This window comes from Lissotriton vulgaris, chromosome 12, assembly GCF_964263255.1.
Source record: "Lissotriton vulgaris chromosome 12, aLisVul1.2, whole genome shotgun sequence".
Lineage (NCBI taxonomy): Eukaryota > Metazoa > Chordata > Amphibia > Caudata > Salamandridae > Lissotriton > Lissotriton vulgaris.
The window spans coordinates 738634791-738662739 of record NC_141700.1 but is presented as its reverse complement, the minus strand read 5'-3'; the positions used below and the strand labels follow the sequence as shown (position 1 = coordinate 738662739).

The window sequence follows — 27949 nt, the reverse complement described above, 5'->3', positions numbered from 1 at the left end:
TCCCTAATTAGGTTAACATTAGTCTGTTGCCGCATTAGCACCGCCAGTTGGTGACCCACTAATTCACTAACTTCATAAATTAATTCCTTTTGTGCAGTGGCTTTCCGTATTGCTTTATCTGTGAAAATATTATTAATTTCTGCTTTAGCAACTGCATCTTGGGCTAAGATGTCCGAAATATTCCCATTTAAGTCCTCCTTACTGGTGACGCTAACAAGACCTACTTCTGCTATTATGAGTGCATCCTGTACCTTCCGTATCTTCTCCTTCTCTTGCTTATTCAATCTAAGTGAAAATAGCATGGTCTCACCCCGAATCCCGGCTTTTAAAGCGTCCCACACAATTTCTATTGAGGTGCTGTTAATGTTCTCTGCTAAAAATTTGGGAATCTAATCTTTCATATTAAGACAATATTGGGAGTCAATTGTTCTGGTCTAATCTAGAACTTTCCCCAGCTAAACTAACATCCTGATTCCCTTCCATAGACTTCCAGGAGTGACGGGGGTTGCTCTCATCTGAATCCTTGAGTGGTCTGGGGAACAGGATCTAAATTCTAGGTTTAGTAATTCTCCAGCTACCGTAGGATTTCTTAGAATCAATTCTATACAATCGTAGGCATCACCCTGGAAATTTAGCCTACTTGCGCTCAGGATATCCTCCCGGATAACAGATCTACATCCCCTTACATACCTAATCCAATGGATAGCTTTGTTCGTCAGTGAATCTGGAAATTCACGTCCCCTACCTATAGGGAGCTTGGGTATGTTGATCAAGTATACTTGAGGGGCTTTGGCGGGATTAAGATTTGGTGTAATGGGGCCTAGATTTGATACTACATAGCCCATTTGCTGTCGGCTAAGTCGGGGGTTATGGCCAGCCTGAGTCGGCCTAGATGATCGATTATCTGCAGATTGCCTTCATGCACCCCTTGTTGAGGGCAAATTATGTCCATGATATAGACGATGCTCCAAGGGCACTATATTCCCTGATCTAACATGCTCAGTTGTTCTAGGATGTTTGGGAGCAACTGAATTTAGGCTTGGTTTTTTAGTTGCCGAAGAGGTGACATTTCCTACATGAGTTAGTGCCTTTGCCTGAATGTTACTCGGAGCTTTTGGTATTACTACAGCTTTGTTTTTCTCCGTCTTTAGGCTATTTACAGCAATGGTTAAAGTGTCAATTTTCACTTGCATTCCCTTAATTAGGGCACATAAGTGTGTTACTAAGCTAAGCAGAGGTTTGTCATGATGATCGTCCACCTTTGGAAATACCTCGGTGGGGATCTCAGTTGTGCTTAGAACAGATCCAGTCGAGTCTAGCCCACCGTCCGGATAAAGGTTTTCAATGTGAGCTAAAACCGTGAACTTATTAGTACAAGGTAAGTTAAAAATACTTTCAGTGATCTGTTCTACATCTAGTACACATGCATCAGGATTATCCTCAGCAACCTTGGGTGCTGGTAAATTAGCCTCTACAGGAGATTTACCCAAAAACATTCTGGGAATGACTGTTGGCCCCTTCTCTTTGCTCTTAGCACCCTTTGTTCCCCCAGGGCTGGCTTTATCACCAGCTTCTCCCTCTAGAACGGGGGTGGCTGTTAGCAAGTCAGTACAGTCTGTAATCAGTTCATCAATTCTGTCAATCTGGTCCAAGACACAATTGTCTCCCGCATTAGGCTGGCGTTTTTTTACAGGCTTACATTTCTGTCTCTTAGCACGTTTTCCCCCTTGGCTGCCCCTCCAACAGAGTCTATGGGGTCCTCCAACATTTTTCTTTTCACCATAGTTCCAATCCTATCGGGCCACAGACAACTAGTCGGGTAGAATATGTACAGTACCTTTTGTTGCTGGATGCAAGAGGGGGGGCCAGGCCCGGCCTTGTCCGGCACCTAACGGCCACAAACGGCCCGCCCTTTGCCCGGGCTAAGCCCGGGGCTGTCCCGCGCGCGTCCCCTGACGCGGGTGCTCTCTGTGGTTTAAGTGCACCTCCGGGGTCGGGACTGGGCGTGCGTGGCTTCCTGCGGCAAGGCAAGGGCCGCTAGGGGATGTAGTCCCCGGTCCGTCCGCCGCGATGTCAGGCAGTAGGAGCAGCTGGTGACAGGCAACAGGAAGGCTATGCGCTCCTCGGCGCCCGGTGAGTGGTTGAATGTCCCCCGCTCCCCCGGTGCTCTCTGTGGTTTAAGTGCACCTCCGGGGTCTGGACTGGGCATGCGTGGCTTCCTGCGGCAAGGCAAGGGCCGCTGGGGGATGTAGTCCCCGGTCCGTCCGCCGCGATGCCAGGCAGTAGGAGCAACTGGTGACAGGCAACAAGAAGGCTATGCGCTCCTCGGCGCCCGGTGAGTGGTTGAATGTCCCCCGCTCCCCCGGTGCTCTCTGTGGTTTAAGTGCACCTCCGGGGTCGGGACTGGGCGTGCGTGGCTTCCTGTGGCAAAGCAAGGGCCGCTGGGGGATGTAGTCCCCGGTCCGTCCGCCGCGATGTCAGGCAGTAGGAGCAGCTGGTGACAGGCAACAGGAAGGCTATGCGCTCCTAGCGCCCGGGGGTGGTTGAATGTCCCCGCTCCCCCGGTGCTCTCTGTGGTTTAAGTGCACCTCCGGGGTCGGGACTGGGCGTGCGTGGCTTCCTCCGGCAAGGCAAGGGCCGCTGGGGGATGTAGTCCCCTGTCCTGTCCATCCGCCGCGATGTCAGGCAGTAGGAGCAGCTGGTGACAGGCAACAGGAAGGCTATGCGCTCCTCGGCACCGGGTGAGTGGTTGAATGTCCCCCGCTCCCCCGGTGCTCTCTGTGGTTTAAGTGCACCTCCGGGGTCAGGACTGGGCGTGCGTGGCTTCCTGCGGCAAGGCAAGGGCCGCTGGGGGATGTAGTCCCCGGTCCGTCCGCCGCGATGTCAGGCAGTAGGAGCAGCTGGTGACAGGCAACAGGAAGGCTATGCGCTCCTCGGCGCCCGGTGAGTGGTTGAATGTCCCCCCATATTAAGACAATATTGGGAGTCATTCAGTAGTGCTTTTTCAAATGTCCAAAGTGTTGGTTCTTTTTTAACCAAACTAGTAGTTAGCGTACAGAAAAGGGGATTATGGTCAGATAGTACACGGGGCATTTTCATGATTTGACAGTCCTTAATAAGTGTGTTTGACAGAAAGATATAATCTATTCTGGCGTGTGTACGGTGTGGATTAATAAGTGTAGCCTAAATCACTGCTATTAGTGTTGGAAGTCTGCCAGCTGTCCACAAGCCCATGTGCAAAACAGATTCTTGAGAGCGCGAAATACCTTTGGTTTTAATTATTTACTTACTCACAGTAAATATTTCTTAATGCAAGTTACTCAAGTTCTGGTTAGGCCTATGTTCAGATAAAATTATTTTGGCAAAGTTTTCAGATGAATGTATTGTGTTTGCCTAATTTGGCATATTTATAAATATATCTAAACCTATAACACCTGAGTGCAAGTGCGCAGTGTGCATTTAAATAAATGTGAAAAAATACTAACTGCAGCTTCGTCTTTTGCTTGCGACAAAAATGAGTGTGGATAAATACAGATAAAATTAATCTAAAATAAATATGGATAAATACAGATGGAAATATTAAAAAAAAATACCATAAAACCGGGAGCCGTAGTTATTATGTACAGAGGGGCATTATTGGCTAATTGATTGTTTCCATAATTACTTTTTTCCCCTTTACACTTTCATGCTGTGAAAAAGGACCATCAGATTGTGAGTGCAGAACACGTCTGGAACTGCATGGCCTTTTCAGTTGGTAGTAGAGAAGGATGGTTTGCATATGAAGTATGAGGAGAATCTAGAAGTAATCTAGCATAGGTGGAACTTAAAACCCCAAAGCCCCGAACAAGAGCCCAATGATCAAGAATGAAAGACAATGGAATCTGGTGGAAACTGATGAAGCTTGATGGTGCAGAGAGATCAGCGGTGGAAGGAGAAGTGAGTAATAACAGGGTATATGTAGTTTGTTAGATGGCAGGAATGATTTGATGGTGTTATATTTTGAAGAGTTGGGAGTGAGATCCATTGAGTCTGGTTTTGGGCTGTACGTGGTCCATGGATTGTGACCTGAGTTGAAGGTCCCAAAGTGGCCTAAGATCCCAGGCTATATTAAAAGGTGTAGAAGACACTGAGATTGTGATTGTTTCACTGACGAATTGAGTTGTTGTGAGACGTCATGGGCAGTTCTACTTAAGACAGGGACATTTTTGTGAATTGGAATCATCTAGAGGACCTTGTGTACTGGGGTTCATTATACAGATTTGTGTGATCCATGTTGGTCAAGGGTCTACGTGCATGAATGTTCTTGAGTGGTAAACGTTTATTGATCCTTTTAGATGGCAGCTAATTACGGATTTAAGATGACTGTGTGAGTGAATGCATATGAAGACATTGTGAAGGAGGGTGAGCCACTGCGAGGAATGAGAGTGACGTCATAGAGTGTTGCGCTGCGATAGGATGGTTGGTTTAACACTGCTCTGGGATTGGATGGTAGTCATCTGGAAGTTGTGGTTGAAAAAGACTGTTCTATCATAACATGGTGAACAACAAATTGCAATTCGGAATCATGCTATGTTTTAGGGCGTTGCAGGATCTTTTTAGGGGTTATAAAGTGGTTGATAATCGAGTGGGTGAAGTGGAGTCACCCGAGGATACTCCAGCACATTATATGGTGACAAAGGTTGGGCTTCACACTATAATTTGGCTTCAAAATTGGCATAAGAAGAAGGATGAATTGTTATTTCCACTCTTTGGTTCATTTTGGTAGATGCATTGGATTAGCTTAGAGGAGCAATGTTTGCGCTGCAACCTTTGCCTAGACCAACACAGTTTAAAGCGTTACATGCTAGGATGCGTGCACCTTATGCGAAGCAGAGGGTGAAATATCTAGGGAGAATAAGGAAAACAGTGAGGGCATATCAGGATGCACAGTGGGATGCAAACCTTAAGCGATGGAGGGTGGATACCAATGAGGGAAAAAGGATGTACTATGTGCTGGTAGGAGATAAAGGATCACAGGATAGGTGCGGAAGGCCAAATGTGAGTGTCATTATAGACGACAAACACAGCTTGTTGGATAGTTTGTTAGCAGAGCGTCCTCCACCTTACAATCCACAATCAGGGAAAGGGGGATGAGACTCAGGACGTGGAGAAAATGGGGGAGGTATAGCAGCTGAAGTGGGTTCAGATCCAGGCGTCCTGGGAAGGATTTCAGCAGGCGTAGGTGGGATAGGAGTGTCTACCTTGGGAGTTATGGAACAGAATGCAGTTAATGCCGCTTCACGGTTGCCGAAAGCTCTTACAGTACCAGTTACCATTGATCCTGTTGTTCCTGTGTATGACCCAAGCTCACTGGGAAGCTTTAGTCAGAGCCAGTCAATACATGCTGTAGGGACCGGAGTGGGAAGAATACGGAGCCCCATTGGGAACTGCTCTTTCTTAGTCACTGTGGAAGCTAGTATCCCTTTAGTGACTACTGCTAACCCTTATGGAGCATGCTTTGTCTACAATACAATGCGGTCTATACCCATGGTAAGCACTAGTTCAGATCTGCAGATGCGGGAAGCTCCTGTGAGAGGAGCAAGTGGTGCGACTTTAGAAGCAAGCACCAGTCAGAGAACCTCCGGAAATCAGCATGTCCTATTTGTTACGGACTTGGAGTCCTGGTTGGGAGACCATAATACTAGTAAGGACAGTCAGAGTAGTATGATGGGTCAGAGTACCATCAAAGCTGCAATAAAGGCAAAGTTAGTGGATGTGGTGAGACTGAAGGCAGAGGTAGATGAAATCATCAGTGGGAACCTATCTTTAGATAGAATAGAGACTTATGAGCCAGATAATCTATTGTTTGTAGCTAAGGATGTCATCCGAAGCACAAGACAAGCACATGACAAGTTGCCAGAGTTGGCTCAGAGGTATGGAGTGGATGTATCTCGAAGGAAGACCTTACAGGGAAATCATAGGCTAAATTACAGTGACCAAGAACTAGAGGAAAAGAGAGTGAAGGGGTTGAAGACATGCATCCGAGAGTTGGTAATTGGAAAAAGGGCCTGGAGTGTGTTAGATAAGTAGGAGAAGAGCTGGTCAAAGAAGAAGAGCGGAGGAAAGGTGACCGGAGAGACACCACCTTCAGGATGGTGAACGCAGGGTGAAGAGGCATATCCATTATGGGAGGTGACTAGTGGAGGTCATGCGCATGTTCCCTGGAGTCTGGGTTACCTTGCCAAGCTCACAAATGATTTCCCCATGTTGAGGGAGAAGCCTGCTGAGTGGTATAAGCAAGTCAACCACTTTGTTAAGATCTCAAAAGAGTTGTGGATTGATTTAAACACCTTTTTCGAAATTGTGGCTCCTAGTGGCCTATGGTGTGCTTGTAAAATATTTATTGAATGGCCTACTGCTGAACCTGGGAGACAGAGAGGGAACCAGTAACTCATGGTTTTTGCCATTGGTTATGAAGAGGAACAATCAGGTGATCACATGGATGCAGTCCAAAATAGCCCCACAAGACATTGATTGGGTTAAGATAGATCGAATCACCCAGGAACCTAAGAGTCAAAACATGATTACTATAAGAGGCTGTTGCAAGCCTTGAAGCATACAGCGGATTTGATACACTATACGCTCGACCCTAAAGACATGGGACAATTTGGGTCAACTTTGTGACCGGATTGCGGCCAGAGATCAGCCTCATGATCCAACAGCACCTAATTTGTTGCCAAAACACATCCTTAGATGAAATCCTACAGTACATGAGGTACTGCAGTGATGAGGTGGATTCTAAACATAGTAGGATAAAGGAGAAACTGATGCTGGTTCAAATGCAAAATGCTCAGTGCAGATAATGATCCACTTGACATCATTAAAGACGGAGTGTGGTTACTTATACTGCCCAAGGCCCTTCCATTTTGGGTATGTTAGGACCCATATCTGAATTTATCAAATATATAGCATATACATCTATTCCTGTGTGACTCTGCTGCATTTATATTGGTATCTGTGCTCTGTTCCATTTGGATCCGTTATGAGATTCAACTAAAATACTTTGCCCTCTATTGGGATCTTCCGAAGGAAACTTCCATGCCTAGAATACTTTACTCATAGGATGACTGCCCCAAGGAGACAAGCCAACTGTAATAATTCTGTACCGGGTATGAGATCTAAAGTGAGCTCTCTCCATTTTTTTTTAAAGTTCAGAATGGATGTCATTGGCCACTATTTATAGGGTTCAGACAGCACCCCGATTAAGGTTGCAAAATTTTCTTCAAGTGTTTGCTATTTACACACGTCAGCGGAATTCTGTTCACTTGTATTCTGTCTCACAGACGAAAAAAGGACATAAAAAGATCTGCATACAGCAAATTCTTTTTAGATTTTCTATGATAAAATGTAACAACTTATATTACACTGAGATATGTTTAGTGTTTAATTTGTATGTTTTTGTCGAGTATGACTGGGTGTGATTGTTTCTGACATATTATGCTGTGTTGTAGTGTTTTCTTTGTCTTTTTTCTCTATTCATGTTCTGCACTTGTGTTGAGCTCACACAATTCATGTACATATTTGTAAAAAAAAATTCTTAATGTAAACAATAAATACAAATATATTGATGGAAAATAAACTATGCATCGAATTGGTCTGATCTATGGTTGTTAAATATTGCAACTATGTGCCTTTGTTCTGAATAATTTGGAGAAGTTAGCGTCTGTTACTTTTTGCAGGTAATGATGGGAACTGTAGCTCATGGCCAAGCAAATATCCACAGAGGTGTCTAAGTGGTATCAGTCGCAGGGTCCACAGGACAAGGAAGAGGAAGAGATGTCCTCATATATCCAAAGGCAGGGATAGATATTGCAACTCTGAAGAAACCCACTGCCTGTCATTATTGTCACAAGAGCGGGCACTGGAAGTGTGAATGTCACCTTAATCCTGCGAATCAAGTGCAGGAAATAGAACTTGTGCAGATGGCAGATAGTCTAAATCAATTACCGACAGAGACTAGGGCACGATATCTGAACGCAGGAGGGAATCAGAACCAGTTAGTGCAAGTGCTACAGCCTCTGAGAATCTCACAGGGCAACCAAACTTATCATCAGATGCCCTTAATGAAAGCTCTGGATGGATTTGATCTGGATCCATGCTTATGACGGTGCCTGAGGGGGGAGGAAGACTGTACACTTAGCTCAGTCTTAGATGTAGAGAATACTGGACCATATGTAGAAACAGACGTAGATGGTCATTCCATTACATTCTTGATTGATACTGGTGCTACCCTTTTTATCGAGAGATCTGCAGTTGCCCCAGCCCTGCCTCTCTCAGGAAAATCGGTACAAGTTGTAGGAGTGTCTAACAAAAGAATACCAAATCCTTTGACAGAAGAGGTGCCGGTGAAGATCAAAATCTTTCAGGATCACCATCAGTTCATGGTGTATGATTCGGGTCCTGTCTGTTTGCTAGGACGTGACCTTTTCTGCAAATGGAATAGTACCATCTTCTGCACACCAAATGGAATCGAATTGCAGACAAATGATGAGGACATTGCATTCAAATTGGCTAATCAGAATCATTATACAACTATGTTCCCTTTACTGACTTGCCATTGGATCTGAGAGATACAGTCTCTCCAGTGGTATGGGACTTTTCTGGGCAGGAGATCGGACTGATTTGAGACTTCGAGCCAGTCCACATACAAGTCAAGCTAAATGCAGAGCTTCAGAGAAGGCCTCAGTAGAACCTGACCCCAGAAACAGTGGCAGGAATTACACCTGAAATTGAGTCTATGATTGCGCAGGGCATCCTAAAGGATATCATGGGAAGTATGTGCAAATTCTCCTCTAATGGGATTGTAAAAGCCAAGTGGGAAATATTGCATTGTCCAGGACCTTAGAAAGGTCAATAACATAGTGATTCAATGTTGTCCCATGGAACCGAATCAATCTGTGATTCTATTTCAGATGACATGCGAAACTGTGTGGTTCACTGTGATCGACCTCTGCCAAGCAATTTTCTCTATCCTGTTGCATGAGAAGAGCCATATTTTATTTGCTTTCCATCTGGAGAATCATGTCTTAACGTGGTGTTGTATCCCTCAAGGGTACACTCAAATCCCATCCATATGCAAACAGGTCTTGAAGAACTTTAAGAAAAACCTTAAGAGCTTGACTCTGCCTCGAAACTCAGTGTTAGTCCAGTATATTGATGACCTCCTCATCATGTCTGAAAGCAAGAGGCTTGCAGGGATGATACAATTGCCTTACTGAACCATCTGGCTGACAATGGGCATAACGTGTCTCTGAGTAAGCTTCGGTACTGTCTAAATGAAGTACAATATTTGGATCATTGAATCAAAAAGGCAAAAAGAAGGTGTCACCAGAAAGAGTCGAGGCAATCAGGAAAATGAATCTGCCCAGTACCCAGAAGCAGGTCAGAATGTACTTGGAAATGGTTGGCTACTGCCGACAGTGGATTCCTAATTTCTCCTTGATGGCGAAGCCTTTACAAATGCTGACCCACAAGGATGTGTGTGATCCAGTACCTTGGGATAACAACTGTCTGCTTGTCTTCCTTGAGTTGAGAGAGTGCCTGTGTGTCAAGAGTCACTCTTTGAAATTCCCGTCCTTCACAGGAGCAGAATGATGCTCTAACCCAATGCCCCTCTAGAATCCTCTCCACACCCCCATTGAATATAAAAGGGGAGATGAAGAATTCTTTAGAGGCGAAAGGAGATTGGGGGCAAGAGAAAAGACTGCTTTGTCTTTTTCTTAAAATGGTGTTCACAGATTCCACTTCTACTTCTCCTATGTCTTAGCTGTTTATTTAGAACACTGCAAGACAAATAGACACATTACTTCTCACTTCATGACTAAGAAAACTTCTCATGTGTTTTAGTTCATTTTCTCTTATAATTAACATACCCCTTTTAAAACAGGATTTTGCTCCTCTTCTATCTATCTGTTCCTTTTCGAATTTATTTACTTTTCTTTTATCATTCTTTGTTAAAAAGACTTTTCTTTTCTTCTTTAGATAAGTCTCCCACCAAGGATTCAGCAACTATTTACACTCATTAGAAAAGTCTTCTTAATTAGTTATTAATGAAAACATAAACATACACAGGACTGGTATTAAATTCATAGGGTTGTTAACAATTTTCCTGTTTTTCCCTTAGGTACTTACGTATGCTGGAAAGATTAAGTTGCTGAGGAGAAAGGTAAGATATGTCCTTCAGCAATTTTTCTCTCATGAAAAGTATGATGCACAGATTAGAAACTCTCCTTTTCTTTTGTTTTCTCTATGCTTTCCATTAAGGCATTAAGCGAGGACACAGAACGAGACACGGACACTAACTCTACCATCAGAATGCACAATGGTACTATCCCTAAGCACTACTCTAATCTCCTGAAAATGCTGAATCCAAAAAATGCCACCAGTCACCAGAAAATCTTCAGTGAAGTGCGCCTTTGAAGAGGATGCACACGCACTTCACACTGCTCTGCAGCTCTTGTGCTTCAGGAGGGAAGACTGGAGCACTGACCCTAAAATATGGTTGATGGCCATCTTGGAAGTTCGCCATCTAACTAATGTAGTCCAGGATAAATCCATGCACTCTTCCCCATGCCAGTTGAACCTGGAACCTTTCTTCTTGTTTCCCTGAACCACCTCACCAACAACTTGGTAGGTGTCTTTTAGCATTTTGCCACGATTCCTGACACTTTGTCACGTTCCAACTTTAGGAATGCCTGATTACAACAAAGCATTCTCACCATTCTGCCATAAACGAGAATGTTGTGCTCTATCTGTACTCACCTAGACGCATAGAGGTGCCCATAGACAAGTGACCTATTTCTCAGCTACCTTGGATCCTGTAGCTTCAGCTCTGCCTGGATGTCTCAAATCGGTTGCAGCAACAGGTGTCAGTATTGAACAATGTAAAAGCATTGTGATGGGTCATCCTCTTATAGTATATCTACCACATTCAGTTGAGCTCCTGATGACGAGAACCAAAATACAGCATTTGTTAAAGAACAGACTGACAAGGTATGAGCAAGTGTTGCTTGCCACTGAAAATGTCACTCGGAAGCAGTGTTCGGTATTAAATGCTACTACTTTGTTGCCTGCTGCAAATGCTGATGGAGATGGATGTGAAGACCATGAATGTCTCAATGTCACTGAGCTTTGCACAAAGCAGAGACCTGACATTGTTGATGAGCCACTGTTTGATCCCGATCAAGTTCTTTTTGTTGATGGTTCATGCTTAAGAAACACTGAAGGACAGAAGAGAACAGCGTTTGCTGTCTGCACCCTTTCTGTAGTGGGGGAAGCTTCTTGCTTACAGGGAGTATATGCTGCACAAGTGGCTGAAATTGTTGCCTTGACCCGTGCATATTCAGTTTCTGAACAGATCCCAGTCAAAATCTATACCAATAGCAAGTATGGTGTTGGTGTGGTTCACGACTTTAGACACCTATGGTGGCAGAGAGGGTTCCTAACATCATCAGGTTCTCTGATAAGAAACGGGGAGTATGTGAGGCAAGTGCGTGCAGAACTCACCAAACTCCACCCAGGCTTACTTTATATGTGCTACTGTCAAAAAAAGATGGAGTCTGTCAGATGCTTAAGATCCAACTGTGTTGCACTTATTTTCCTGATAGAAGTAAAGAGCTGAGAGAATATATTAACAGGACCACTGATAAATATCATGTGATGCAAGATCTGGCAGCTGAAGGAGTTTGGGACAACATTGGAAAAGTATTTTTCACAGCTGGAAGTTGGTTTGCAAATTTAGGAAGTGGAATATTTGGATGCATCTTGAAGCCGATAATAATTGTTGTGATCTGGTTATTATCCTAGTAGGGATGACAAGGGCACATAAGTGGCGCAAAGCGAGACGAGTGGAGAACTCCTTAAGAGGAAGAGTGAAGGGTGGAAAGATTGCAGGACAGTCATGAACATTTGAAGCAACAGGAGGAGTTCAGACGGAGGAGATTAGCTAAATCGGTTTAGATTATTCTACTCTACAGGGCTGTTTTGGAGTGTTTTGTGATGACTTAACATCAACAAAGGGGGTAACCGATAAAGTTGAGATCTTATTTCATTTGTAGAGGTACAGCTGAAACATATGTAGAGCGTACCCACATATAATCGTTAGAATTATGAAAATGTAATAACATGAATACATGATGTATATAGGCCATTAAGGAGTAGCATGGAGAATTAATGTAGAAAATGAATATAACTAGCAGCAAACATTAACATGAAGAACTTGTGTTGTGCACTGACAAACATTCAAGTGTTAAATGTTTTTAATAATTATGTTATTTCATACGTAGGTAAATGTATTAGTTGAAATTGTATTAATGTTATGTGAATTCATAGAGCTTCCATGATGCTTCCTTATGTTAGCTAGAACTCATAGGCCTGAAATGCAAGTCCATGAAAACTCTCGCTTTAGAATTAACCGGTTGAATTTCAGGTGTGCTGTGAAATCTAATCTTTCTCACGTTTTGTTTTTGCAGGTGAAGAAGCGCTCTTTTAGGTAGAATAACATCTTTGTTTTACTAGCTAGGCAAGGAGAGAATTCAAAATTGTGTGGCTAGAGTCGATAAATGACGCTTCACACAGGAGAAAGAATGGGAACCAAGGACAAACTGTTGAGAGCGAGGTACACGGTCAACATCATGCAAAAATACCTTCAGGACTGTACCCAGAGTGGATGGCATGACTTACATTGCACCATTGCAGTACTACCTATCGATAATTGGGTGTTGGAATTAGGGATAGTGCGCCACTACTTTCTTGCCTTGAGAGAGAGCATCCTAGAGCGAGCTCTGATTTTACGATGGTAGCTTTATGCTACTCAACCACTTGATGGTGGAGAGACATCTTAGGAAGACTCCACACACTGACATATTTGAATGCTTTTGTAGGTATGTCCCCTTAGTATTAGAGTAGGGATAGATTTAATGCTTTTCACTCATCAACCGTCGTTGCAGGGACATTTTGTACTCATGCTTCCTGATTTTCTGTATCCTACTTCTTGAACTAATTGTGTTGTTTATGCTTAACCAACTAAACTGGATACGCATATTTGGCTTCATGTTAATTTCTTCACCCTTGTATTGAGGTGTCTTTATGTTCAGTTATTTTTGGCTTTGTAATAAACCTAACTAACTCTTAACAGTTGTCTGTCGGTTAATACGTATCAAGTAGAATTATTGGTTAATTATTTTTTTTCCATAATTACTTTTCTCCCCTTTACACTTTCATGCTGCGAAAAAGAACCATTAGATTGCGACCGTAGAACAGGTTTAGAACTTTCAATGCCATTTCCCAAAGGAACAAAAATTATATTTCCAAGAGGGTTTCATTATCTGCAGAAAAAATGTCAACATCTGGTGACATCTATTTTTAGTTTAAATCACGCATAAAGGCTGCAAGATACCAGAGGCTGCTGGCAGAATGATAACTGGTGTGTGGGAGGCTGTTGTACTGTGGAAGATACAGCTATGTATTCCCTAATATCTCTGCGTGTGAGAATGTTCAGGCACTCAGTGTTCTCACACAAATGTGGAAGTTTTATGGTGACATCATGCCCTCTGAACTGGACAGAAATGCACTGGAGTGCACTGCTGACCATGGGGCTGCTTACCATGTCTCTTCCTTCCTGCTGCTCTTGCCGTGCTGGGTGCTCACTTGACAACCAGAAGGAGACTGGTCACGAGCAGGCCGGAGACATCCTGATTGGAGGGATAATCCCGGTGCATTGGGATTCGAAGGACCCCGAAGCTACATTCACGGACGCCCCTACGCCTATCCTCTGTCGCGAGTAAGAGTAGAGTCTTCTATATTGTTAGGCTAATACTTTACATATGGTGCAGCCTAATTAGGATGTTTCATTTTTCTCTCAGCGTTGCAAGCCTACAGTTGTATCTCTAAGCTAGACACCCTTACTAAAAATGTGCAATACTTAACAAACAGAAAAATGGAACTGATATCCGTTCTGGATTTCATTTCATTATTGCCTCTCACCGGTTCCTCGTTTTTGGCTCTGGCACGTTCTCTTCACTCCCTGCTTGTCTTCTTACCAATCCATTTGTGTGAAAATATGTTGTAGGAAATGTAATCCCACCCCCTGTCCCGAGATCTCTAGCCTCTTTTTCTGACCCCCTCTTCACCTGAGTACACCACTACCTAAATACCGCCTCTTGTTTCACCTTTTTTTTACAATCAGTGCCGTAACACCCCTCTCTATCTCTGGTTGTAACGTTATTTTATACTTTGCTTCATAACACCGTCTCTCTATCTCTGGTTGTACCTTCATTTTATACCTTGCTCCATAACACCCATTTCTATCTCTGGTTGTACCTTTATTTTATACCTTGCTCCATAACACTTCTCTCGATCTCTGGTTGTACCTTCATTTTATACCTTGCTCCATAACACCCCTTTCAATCTCTGGTTGTACCTTCATTTTATACCTTGCTCCATAACACCCCTTTCAATCTCTGGCTGTACCTTCATTTTATACCTTGCTCCATAACACCCCTTTCAATCTCTGGTTGTACCTTTATTTTATACCTTACCTCATAACACCCCTTTCTATCTCTGGTTGTACCTTTATTCCATATCTTGCTTCATAACACTGTCTCTCTGTCTCTGGTTGTACATTTATTTTATACCTTGCTCCATAACACCCTTCTTCATCTCTGGTTGTACCTTCATTGTATACCTTGCTCCATAACACCCCTCTTCATCTCTGGTTGTACTTTTATTTTATACCTTGCTCCATAAAACCCCTTTCTATCTCAGGTTGCACCTTTATTTTATACCTTGTTCCATAACACCGCTCTCCATCTCTGGCTGGACCTTTATTTTGTACCTTGCTCCATAACACCGTCTCTCCATCTTTTTCTGCAGATTATATGAGCCCCATTCCCAAATCCATTTGAGAGTCGAAGTTCAACCTACACACAAAATTACAAGCATAGGGTTTTTACACAAGACCTACTTTCATTTGTAAATACATTTACTAGTGTGCAATATTATTCCATAACGGTGTAATATTGATAAAAAGTAAATCCTACTGCAGGAGTGGAGTGTGCTCCTTCGAAGATGGGTAGGTCCTTTTGAATTGTGGACTTTCTCAAACTTGTTTTGCACCAATCACCAATTTGGATATGGTCATAAAAATCACTAAGGGACAGATTCCCTTTTTGGGATGGCAGAAGGATCAGAACTCACCCGCTATTGGTGGGAATATAAGGGAAGGGGTTTCTCAATGGGAAGAATATTTCCCCAAAGGAGACACTATAAAAAAAAGATGCCACTGTGCATGGGTGATGGCATTTCCCCACATACCGCGGCACATGATGTGCAGTTACACGCACATAAATCCCTTGCGTAGTCATAATTAATAAAACAATTTCAAGAGTATTGCTGGCAACCCCTTGAATGTCACACATTTCTGGGGGAACTCCTGGGGCCTCATTTATGAAAAGTGACGCATCGCTGCATGAAAACAGCGATGCGTCACTTTTCACTGCGCCCTCCTTGCGACAACAATGATGCGTCATATTTACAGTATGACGCATCATGGCGCAAGGAGTTACAGATACATCAGTATTTCTGACGTATCTGTATGACGCAAAAGTGACACATTGCTTGAGTGAGTCACAAAAGTGACGCAACTCCAGCAATGTGTCCTTTCACATGGGGCAAGCCCCATGTGAAAGGGCCTGCGTCAGTCTTACGCCTGCTGTGAGGCAGGCGTAAGAAATTGACGCATTTGTGTCCTAGAAGTGGCAAATTGAAATCTTATAGATTTCACTGCGTCACTTCCATGACCCTTTCTTGCGTCAGAACGCCCCCCTTGCATACATGATATCTGGCACAGGTATAATGTGGCGCAGGGGTTTACAAAGTGACCCATCTACTTAGATGTGTCACTTTGTAAATATGGGGCAACAAGGTGCATTTTGTTATGCCACTGGTGTGTCACAAAAAGTAAAGCACCGGCGGCGTAAAAGTGACACACAGCCTCATAAATGAGGCCCTTGGGATTTTTTGTGAATTACGGCAATTCATGAATGTAGACCCCATGCAGGTTCAGAGAGCATAAGCCCAACTTTTTGAGCCTTCCACCCCATGATAGTTTGTTCATCTTTTCCCAGTGTGAATTGATCCTTCTCAGCCTGAACTCACCACAGCAAAGGAAGCTGCACACATGTTTGTGGATAGCACCACAGTGCCATTCCACGTGCAGAACGTGACGCTGGGGCTTCTGGAAGACATTGGGGCTGATCCGCGGTCGGAAAGCCTGTGAACACACCTGTACTAGAGTCAGAATATCAAGGAAACACATAACGTCCAACACATCTTTGTGTAGCCATGTAATGAGTTCATCCAGAACTGCATGTGTCCTACCCTCTATTTCTTTTTTATTAGGTAATGCTGGCATGTTACAATGTGCTACTATGTTAATGTTCTAGCCTCGGTATATGGTATGTTACATTGTGTTAAGTTATGGTACGTTGTGCTATAAAATGCTATTTTATTTTATGTTAATCTATGTAAATGTATGATATGCTAGGCTAAGGTATAGAGTGGTAGGTCATGTTATGTTATATGTTATGTTATGTTATGTCATGCTATGTTATGTTATGTTATGTTATGTTATGTTATGTTATGTTATGTTATGTTACGTTATGTTATGTTATGTTATGTTATGTTATGTTATGTCATGTCATGCTATGTTATGTTATGTTATGTTATTTTATGTTATGTTATGTTATGTTATGTTATGTTATGTTGTACCATGTTATGTTATGGTATGGAATGACATGGAAAAGGACTGCAGAACAGTACGGAGTGATATGTTATGTTATGGAATTACATGGAATAGTACTACATAACAGTACAGAGTGTTATGTGATGTTATGGAATGACATGGAATAGTTCTGTTATGTTATGCCATGGCATGAATTAGTTTGGTATGGCCCTGTATAACCTATATGGTGTAGTACTGTACAGTATGCTATGTTATTTTACACTATGTCATTCTGCTAAATGTATATGTAGGGCTGCCTTGACAGTTTCCAAGAGCACCCTGAAGTTGTTTGAATGATGGTAGCCTGGAGAGAGGTAGCCCAAGGGGTGGGAGGAGGAGGGGGGGGCTGCTCCCACTCGGACTAGTTAGTGCAATACCCAGCCTGAATCTATGACAGTGAGTTTCTTCCACTCATCAGTTTGTGTTTTCTCTTTCTGACTGGTCTCTGCACGGCGCAGATAAATGTTGGTGTTTTAATTGCACATTTTATTTATTGCTGTTCGCGTGCTAATGTTAGTATGTTTCGTGTAACTCCTCTTGTTGTGGTAACTGCGGGAAGTTTGTAGCTTGGGTATGATTAAACTGGTATCAGAAGGCAGTGCGCTGGCATTGGTGGGGTTTTACTATTTGAGTGCGGTATTACATTGTATTTATATTGTACAATTAACTAAAAACTTAATCACACAGTAGAAAGTGCCGGGAGCAGAGTAGCATTTTTTTATAACAAGTATTTCATAACACTCATTTTAGCGCCAAAAAAGAGAAGAGGAATGGCTGGATAGCCCAAGGCTACCTCAGAAACTGTCTCCTGTCGTAACACAAAGTAGAGTATACAGTACCAAAAATAGATATATTTTCAAAATTGTTCAAAGGCTGTCACAAAATACTCAGCAAAATATATTTTTAGGGACTACAACAGTTTGGTTCCTCTGCGATGGCGGAGGAGCACCGCCCCACTGCTTTTATGCAGTGCGAAGTGGAACCATAAAATGATAATAACTTTCAGTTATTAACATTTTATGCTTGTGCTGCATTGCGGGTTGGCGGACAGGTGGGAGGGGCTGCTGTGCTTTCAGAGCAGGGCAGAGGAAGAGTGGTTTGCTCTCTCGGGCCACCCAAAACAGTCATGCGCACTTTCCCCTTTTCTCCATGCAGGCTGCATTACAATCACAACGTTGCACTGTAGTGTTGTGATTGGTCAGGGGAGCCTGCATGCTTACCAATCACAATGTTGCACTGCAGTGTTGTGATTGGTCAGGTGAGCCTGGATGCTTACCAATCACAACACTGCATTACAGCATTGTGATTGGTCAGTGGGGCCTGGCTGTGCTTCCTTTTCCACTAGTTCAATGAGGAGAGCAGGAGCACAGACAAGGGACCCGGCGGCCATATACGTTTATTTATTTCTTTTATGTTGCGCACCCCCATGTGTGACACTGCCGTGACACCCTCAGCTACCCCCCTGCAACCCCTCCGTGTCCAACCCCAGCCTGCCACCTGCCATCGGACAGTGTGCATTGATCCTTCCCAGCCTGAACTCACCACAGCAGAGGAAGCCGCACACATGTTTGTGGATAGCACCACAGTGCCATTCCACGTGCAGAACGTGACGCTGGGGCTTCTGGAAGACATTGGGGCTGATCCGCGGTCGGAAAGCATGTGAACACACCTGTACTAGAGTCAGAATATCAAGGAAACACATACCGTCCAACACATCTTTGTGTAGCCATGTAATGAGTTCATCCAGAACTGCATGTGTCCTACCCTCTATTTCTTTTTTATTAGGTAATGCTGGCATGTTACAATGTGCTACTATGTTAATGTTCTAGCCTCGGTATATGGTATGTTACATTGTGTTAAGTTATGGTACGTTGTGCTATAAAATGCTATTTTATTTTATGTTAGTCTATGTAAATGTATGATATGCTAAGCTAAGGTATAGAGTGGTAGGTCATGTTATGTTATAAATTATGTCATGTCATGTCATGCTATGTTATGGTATGTTATGTTATGTTATGTTATGTTATGTTATGTTATGTTATGTTACGTTATGTTATACCATGTTATGTTATGGTATGGAATGACATGGAAAAGGACTGCAGAACAGTACGGAGTGATATGTTATGTTATGGAATTACATGGAATAGTACTACATAACAGTACAGAGTGTTATGTGATGTTATGGAATGACATGGAATAGTTATGTTATGTTATGCCATGGCATGAATTTGTTTGGTATGGCCCTGTATAACCTATATGGTGTAGTACTGTACAGTATGCTATGTTATTTTACACTATGTCATTCTGCTAAATGTATATGTAGGGCTGCCTTGACAGTTTCCAAGGGCACCCTGAAGTTGTTTGAATGATGGTAGCCTGGAGAGAGGTAGCCCAAGGGGTGGGAGGAGGAGGGGGGGGCTGCTCCCACTCGGACTAGTTAGTGCAATACCCAGCCTGAATCTATGACAGTGAGTTTCTTCCACTCATCAGTTTGTGTTTTCTCTTTCTGACTGGTCTCTGCACGGCGCAGATAAATGTTGGTGTTTTAATTGCACATTTTATTTATTGCTGTTCGCGTGCTAATGTTAGTATGTTTCGTGTAACTCCTCTTGTTGTGGTAACTGCGGGAAGTTTGTAGCTTGGGTATGATTAAACTGTTATCAGAAGGCAGTGCATTGGCATTGGTGGGGTTTTACTATTTGAGTGCGGTATTACATTGTATTTATATTGTACAATTAACTAAAAACTTAATCACACAGTAGAAAGTGCCGGGAGCAGAGTAGCATTTTTTTATAACAAGTATTTCATAACACTCATTTTAGCGCCAAAAAAGAGAAGAGGAATGGCTGGATAGCCCAAGGCTACCTCAGAAACTGACTCCTGTCGTAACACAAAGTAGAGTATACAGTACCAAAAATAGATATCTTTTCAAAATTGTTCAAAGGCTGTCACAAAATACTCAGCAAAATATATTTTTAGGGACTACAACAGTTTGGTTCCTCTGCGATGGCGGAGGAGCACCGCCCCACTGCTTTTATGCAGTGCGAAGTGGAACCATAAAATGATAATAACTTTCAGTTATTAACATTTTATGCTTGTGCTGCATTGCGGGTTGGCGGACAGGTGGGAGGGGCTGCTGTGCTTTCAGAGCAGGGCAGAGGAAGAGTGGTTTGCTCTCTCGGGCCACCCAAAACAGTCATGCGCACTTTCCCCTTTTCTCCATGCAGGCTGCATTACAATCACAACGTTGCACTGTAGTGTTGTGATTGGTCAGGGGAGCCTGCATGCTTACCAATCACAATGTTGCACTGCAGTGTTGTGATTGGTCAGGTGAGCCTGGATGCTTACCAATCACAACGCTGCATTGCAGCATTGTGATTGGTCAGTGGGGCCTGGCTGTGCTTCCTTTTCCACTAGTTCAATGAGGAGAGCAGGAGCACAGACAAGGGACCCGGCGGCCATATACGTTTATTTATTTCTTTTATGTTGCGCACCCCCATGTGTGACACTGCCGTGACACCCTCAGCTACCCCCCTGCAACCCCTCCGTGTCCAACCCCAGCCTGCCACCTGCCATCGGACAGTGTGCATTGATCCTTCCCAGCCTGAACTCACCACAGCAGAGGAAGCCGCACACATGTTTGTGGATAGCACCACAGTGCCATTCCACGTGCAGAACGTGACGCTGGGGCTTCTGGAAGACATTGGGGCTGATCCGCGGTCGGAAAGCATGTGAACACACCTGTACTAGAGTCAGAATATCAAGGAAACACATACCGTCCAACACATCTTTGTGTAGCCATGTAATGAGTTCATCCAGAACTGCATGTGTCCTACCCTCTATTTCTTTTTTATTAGGTAATGCTGGCATGTTACAATGTGCTACTATGTTAATGTTCTAGCCTCGGTATATGGTATGTTACATTGTGTTAAGTTATGGTACGTTGTGCTATAAAATGCTATTTTATTTAATGTTAGTCTATGTAAATGTATGATATGCTAGGCTAAGGTATAGAGTGGTAGGTCATGTTATGTTATAAATTATGTTATGTCATGTCATGTCATGCTATGTTATGGTATGTTATGTTATGTTATGTTATGTTATGTTATGTTATGTTATGTTATGTTATGTTATGTTATGTTATGTTACGTTATGTTATACCATGTTATGTTATGGTATGGAATGACATGGAAAAGGACTGCAGAACAGTCTGCTTTTATGCAGTGCGAAGTGGAACCATAAAATGATAATAACTTTCAGTTATTAACATTTTATGCTTGTGCTGCATTGCGGGTTGGCGGACAGGTGGGAGGGGCTGCTGTGCTTTCAAAGCAGGGCAGAGGAAGAGTGGTTTGCTCTCTCGGGCCACCCAAAACAGTCATGCGCACTTTCCCCTTTTCTCCATGCAAGCTGCATTACAATCACAACGTTGCACTGTAGTGTTGTGATTGGTCAGGGGAGCCTGCATGCTTACCAATCACAATGTTGCACTGCAGTGTTGTGATTGGTCAGGTGAGCCTGGATGCTTACCAATCACAACGCTGCATTGCAGCATTGTGATTGGTCAGTGGGGCCTGGCTGTGCTTCCTTTTCCACTAGTTCAATGAGGAGAGCAGGAGCACAGACAAGGGACCCGGCGGCCATATACGTTTATTTATTTCTTTTATGTTGCGCACCCCCACTGCCGTGACACCCTCAGCTACCCCCCCCCCCCCGCAACCCCTCCGTGTCCAACCCCAGCCTGCCACCTGCCATCGGACTACAATCAAGCATGGAGAGTCCCAATGTAACAGACACATAACATGACATGTATGCCAGAAATATTCTGACATGCACTTGTAATGTGCTAAAAGGAAAGTGCAATGTGCAAAAAACAATAAAGGAATAACCCCTAGTTACAGCGCATAACATTATGGCCGAGATACCCGCCACCCCCTCGCAACACAATCCCCAAGGATGGGAAACCGGAAACAGTTCTGAACTTTTGGAAGACGGGAGGGAGTGACCCTCCCGGCCGTATTTATTAAAATATGAAACAAAATTAAAAACATGAAAATAACAGTTTCATATTATGTACAATTTCATTTCCACATTTGCGATGTTTGGCTAACCTTAACATATGCTCTAATACAAAGGTTCTCCTAGCCGAACTAACATCCTACAAAATATTAACTTGTAATTTGAAATTGTACATCCTAACGTTTAAGGGCCAACGGCAAGGTCGTAACCGGTGTCAAGATCCCTAAACCAGAAATGACCCCCTCACTTGTGAGGGGCGACCGCACAGAGGCGTACCTCAAGTGCCACTACCAATTTCCCTTGACTTGACGGGGGCCCCATTAAACTCGACGCCACTTAAAGGTCGTTCGAGGACTCGTGTGAGGTATCTAGAAGGTAGCGTAGACCCCCCTCCCAAACCCCACACAACTTACCACATCTGCCGTCGCAGATGACCTGGCCCCGGGAAATTCTCCAGGAGGGGGCTGTAACCCGTCCTACCCAGGAAGGGGCCTTGACCGCCTTTCCTTTCCTTTCGGCGGCCCATCCTTAGAAGGAACCGCCTCCCCGTTGAGGGGCCAATGGCCACCTCCCTCGAGCGCTCCCATCCGTAATGGGTGACGCCCACTCATAGGGATCTACCAATTAGTGCTCACCGATCATGCCCTTACCGCCCGACAATAAATACGACAAACTATCTAAAACTAACTTACTAAAGAATTATATATTATAAGCATGATTATTGATCAACACTAGTGCAAATACTTTATTTGAAAATATCCAATACATGACCATCTTTATTGCAGATTCAAAATATCACGACAGTCGTCACAACCTGAAAGAAAATAGAGTCACCACATCAAAACTTTATTCACAACAAGTAGCTGTCCTCAGGGGCTGGTGGGTGGGTCAAAATTGGCTCTTCGTTCCGTCTCGAGCTCACGTGCAGCGAGGAGGTGCAGCTTCAGAGCACAGGAACAAGAGGATGCTTTCTTGGCTTGTTGCTCCTTTTATCCGTCTTCAGGGCGGGCGTACACCCGCCCCTGCCTGCCCCAAAGGGCGTGGCCGGCCGCGTCAGTGTCTAGGCCAGCCCACTCCAGGGCGGGAAAAAGGCGCGCCCCGGCTACGCCGCTTCGGGCATACCAGCCGAGGCTCGCCTCCCGCCCAAGATGGCTTCCCGGGGGGATCGTGGTACTCCACCATACGTTCGGGGGGACCGAATGGTCGCCCCTTTCCATATGGCCGAGATACCCGCCACCCCCTCGCAACACAATCCCCAAGGATGGGAAACCGGAAACAGTTCTGAACTTTTGGAAGACGGGAGGGAGTGACCCTCCCGGCCGTATTTATTAAAATATGAAACAAAATTAAAAACATGAAAATAACAGTTTCATATTATGTACAATTTCATTTCCACATTTGCGATGTTTGGCTAACCTTAACATATGCTCTAATACAAAGGTTCTCCTAGCCGAACTAACATCCTACAAAATATTAACTTGTAATTTGAAATTGTACATCCTAACGTTTAAGGGCCAACGGCAAGGTCGTAACCGGTGTCAAGATCCCTAAACCAGAAATGACCCCCTCACTTGTGAGGGGCGACCGCACAGAGGCGTACCTCAAGTGCCACTACCAATTTCCCTTGACTTGACGGGGGCCCCATTAAACTCGACGCCACTTAAAGGTCGTTCGAGGACTCGTGTGAGGTATCTAGAAGGTAGCGTAGACCCCCCTCCCAAACCCCACACAACTTACCACATCTGCCGTCGCAGATGACCTGGCCCCGGGAAATTCTCCAGGAGGGGGCTGTAACCCCTCCTACCCAGGAAGGGGCCTTGACCGCCTTTCCTTTCCTTTCGGCGGCCCATCCTTAGAAGGAACCGCCTCCCCGTTGAGGGGCCAATGGCCACCTCCCTCGAGCGCTCCCATCCGTAATGGGTGACGCCCACTCATAGGGATCTACCAATTAGTGCTCACCGATCATGACCTTACCGCCACAGGCCGGATAGTTGACCGGCTATCCGGACCCCCCACAAAACTCCTACCTAAAGGTCATGTCTTAAAGTCTTTAGCCAAGCTACCACGTCTCCTATGAGTAACTCGTTCCCCACCCGGGACAAGTGAACACCATCCCCCAAATACATACTGTCACCAGTAATACAACCATGCGAAATCGAATGCAGTGTATTGGAACGGAACAATCTACTCACTTTGTTATTGATTTTTCTTACTGAATGATTCAGAGCAGAAACAGAAATAGCCCCCCGCCATACTTTTCGTGGGATCATATGGGACCATGCAATCGTGCACTCTGGAACTCTCCTCGCCAACCAACTTACAGTGGAAAGCATCGCCTCAAGAAGAAGTCGTCTACCAGTGGTGACCAAATCATTACCCCCAAGATGTACTATGACTATAGACGGCGGTGACCTCGTCCGCCCTAGCAAACCCTCGAAAAATGATTGAAACTGGTCAATACAGAGTCCGCCCCTTCCGTAGAAGGACACCCTGTACCCGTATTCCCCAGCCACGTGAATCATATCACCTGCTTTGAATACGTCCGCGGCACGCCTCACGTATGAGTGGCCCACGACCCACACCTCCTCTTTCACAGCCGGTGATGTCTGACCGCTGGCCCGGTGTTGGGTCGACTGCATAGTCGGCCCGCCTCGTAGGCTTGCGCAACTGAAACCAAACAAAAACAAGAAGCGTGAGTACATCATTACAGCTTCACAACATGTGCAACCGCACATACCTCTTATAACAATTGGAGGACCAACGCCCCACACGTTTAACTTGTTCGACATTCAGACCCCTGGCTGTAGCCTCTGTAGCAGCCCCTATCCGAAAGGAATGGGTCCCAAACTCGCCCGGGTTCAAGCCCGCAGCAGTAATCGACATCGCAAGCACCCGCTGAAACTGAAACCTCGTCAGTGGGGTGGTGTCAGCGTGTCTCAACAAGGTCCCCCCCCATGATGCCACTCTGTGTGCCAAATATTCCTCTACACAACTCACCGGGCACATGGAGGACCCAGGTATCCTTTGTATGATTATGCAATCACCCCTTGCACCCTGATCGGTCTTGGACCTGACGAACGAGAGAGTCATCGTCCCCCCTCCGATCTGAACGTGCTCTCGGCACAGTCCCCCCATCACATCCTGCTTGTTCCTTGCCACTAGTTCGCTTACTCGCATAGCCCCATGCAATGCCAGCGTAAAAGCGGCTCGAAATAACACCGTTTCATACTGGGATGAACATGTTGCAGGGAGTTTAGATAATAACAGGGCCAACCTATCCAAACCTATCGGGCGCCTTTCATCTACTCTGCGACCCTCAAGGCGTTGCCACCCACGTAGCGCTTTTTGTACAACGAAAGACGCTGTCGGGTCCTGGATCCCATGAGCCCTAGCCACAAAGGAAATGGCGGCCCGATGCCTCTGGGCCGTAGCCACTGATTTGCCTGCGTGACGTAACGACAGCAGGAATTTCACTACCAACTCCTCCTGACCCCAAAGCTCCCCTCTAGCCGCCCCCAAAAAGGCCCAATAGGAACGGAACGCCCCTTCATATGCCTTCCTCGTCCTGGGTGCTAAACTCTCTCCCACGAGGTCCTGTAGTTCTGGGCACCGAGAGACCAGAGAGCTTCGGGAAAGGGTGCTGCCACCGGGTCCGCTGTGGGCAGAAAACCCCAGAAGGCCTGCATATGAAAACGAGAAAGCGCATCAGCCGCTTGGTTCATCACCCCCGGGACATGTCGTGCCCTAAATAGTACATTCAATTGCATACACAATAACACAATTTCTTTGAGCAATCTCAGAATCCATTTGCATCGTGCTGCCTGGCTATTGATACACTCAACAACGGTCATGTTATCAGACCAGAATACCACCGAGTGATCTCTGAACCCCTCAGGCCAAGTTCTCAAGGCCACCAGTATGGGAAAAAGTTCTAGGAAAGCAATATTGCTCGTCAGACCACTATCATGCCACCATGACGGCCATTTTTGTGCCGACCACTGTGTGCCGAATATGGCACCAAAACCAATGCTCCCTGCCGAATCCGTCCACAGCCCTAGCTCCTCAGAGGACACGGCCGTTTTGTTCCAGACAATTCGACCATTGAAATCCGCCAGAAATGCCAGCCAAATGCGCATGTCCTGGCGAACCTCTGCCGAGAGCCTTGTGCGATGATGACCCTCCCTCAAGCCGACCATGGCTTGAGCGATCGAGCGAGAAAAGGGGCGGGCCATCGGTATAACTCTCAGGGCAAAATTCAACTGTCCCACCAATTGCTGTAATTGATGTAGCTTCACCTTAGACTCACTTATACACATCTGCAAGGATGCCCTGAATCTTAACACTTTGTCATCTGGTAAACGAAAACAACCTTCTTTGGAATCGAGCTCGATCCCCAGAAACTCAAGGCAAGTCGAGGGACCCACAGTCTTACCTGGTGCCAATGGCACGCCAAATTGATTCATCAAGACACTAAATGCAGTCAAAGCCTGTCCACATTCTGGATCACCGGCTGCCCCCAGAAACAAAAAGTCATCGAGATAATGCATAACATGTTTAAACCCCGTCTTCCTTGTGAAGACCCATTGCAGGAAGCAACTGAACTTTTCGAAATAGGCACACGATATAGAGCACCCCATCGGCATGCACCTATCCATGTAGTAGTGACCCTGAAACATGAAACCAAGGAGACGCTGATCGTCTGGATGTACCGGGAGCAACCGGAACGCTGACTCGATATCACATTTTGCCATCAGCGCTCCGGGCCCCAGGCGATTCAATATGGCTACGGCCTCATCGAAGGATGCGTACCGCACCGAACACACTTCCGGGTCTATTGCCTCGTTTACGGAAAGACCACGTGGGGCTGATAAGTTATGTATCAGCCGAAACTCACCCGGGTCCTTCTTGGGGACCACCCCTAAAGGGGAACAAACAAAGTTAGCAACTGGTGGCACATTAAATGGACCGGCGACTCGACCTCGAGCCACCTCTTTCCCGATCTTTTCCTGTACCACGGTCGTATGCTGTAAGACCGATATCTGGTTTTTACATTTTGCTATACCCCGGAACTCCCTCACTGGGATGCGGAAACTATACGAAAATCCGTCCCGTAACACCCCAGCGGAAGCGTGATCCGGGTATTCACTGAGCCAGGGAATCATTGCCATGGTATCAATCGGAGTAGGTAAAGGCGCCCCTCGGACTATGTCAGACCTGTTTGGCGCCTCCTCTACCCCCGTTATCACCCGTTTTGGCTCTGCACATGGACTCAGGATGGGATGATTGCCCGCACCCCCCACATTCGTGCCTAAATTTGCATGACCCCTGGGGCCTAGTACATTTCCCCCTGTTAAAGTTCCAACAAACCCCCCTTTTACCTGCGTTGCCGGTCGGCCTCGAGTGATTGTCGTTACTCGTACCCGATCGAAAGGGCGTCCCCGCATATTGGCGGGGGGATTCACCCACGTAACTCCCTACCAATGGCACCTTCAACATACCAGAATCCTCCATTTTGGACCAGGACACAGAATCATAACAATCCCAAGTTAAGTTTTTATCGTGCTCTTTTGCTTTTCTGAAAACATTGTCGTAACAAAACCAATGGTTGCCCTCATGAGACACTGAATACCCCATGATCCGTGACTGATAAATCGGCAATTCGGGCAGCAATTCGGGCCTACGTTCACCTAAGATGGATGTAAAAAACCCCCCATGCTTTGCCCCAATTACCAATGTTTTCCTTTACCTTAAAGGCGGCCATCTTTGCGCGCCAAACACTCGGATGCATGAGCTCCTTTTGACTCTTAACATGCTCCATCTCATAATGATTGGTAAGCAACGAGAAAATGTTTATATACTCCCCTGCCCATATCTTCTCCTTGATAGCCAAAGGGACATGTTGACCCAACCTTTCCCTTCGAGAGGGTGCCGACTCATCCCTCGCAATCGGCAATGGCCGCTTACCTGAACCGGAAGCTGTATCTGCGACTGGACCTGATCCAGATGGTTTCTCAACTGCCGCAGCCGGCGATGGTGCCTTCGTCGCTTCCCTTGTTTCCCGCAGCTGTTTCATCAACACCTGCGCGTCATCAGCCGTGGCGCCCTTGCTAC

At 45.2% G+C, this 27949-nt stretch overlaps 1 protein-coding gene across 1 annotated transcript in view; it reads left to right on the top strand.

Moving 5' to 3' along the window:
* Positions 1-5250: 5250 nt before the first annotated feature.
* LOC147678467 (vomeronasal type-2 receptor 1-like) overlaps positions 5251-27949 on the top strand; it is a 77378-nt gene continuing 54679 nt past the window's right edge. Inside the window, exons 1-3 of the mRNA XM_086945646.1 lie at positions 5251-6030; positions 10163-10204; positions 10303-10363. Coding sequence (XP_086801772.1) covers positions 5251-6030; positions 10163-10204; positions 10303-10363 — 883 coding nt within the window. The remainder of the gene's footprint in view (positions 6031-10162; positions 10205-10302; positions 10364-27949) is intronic.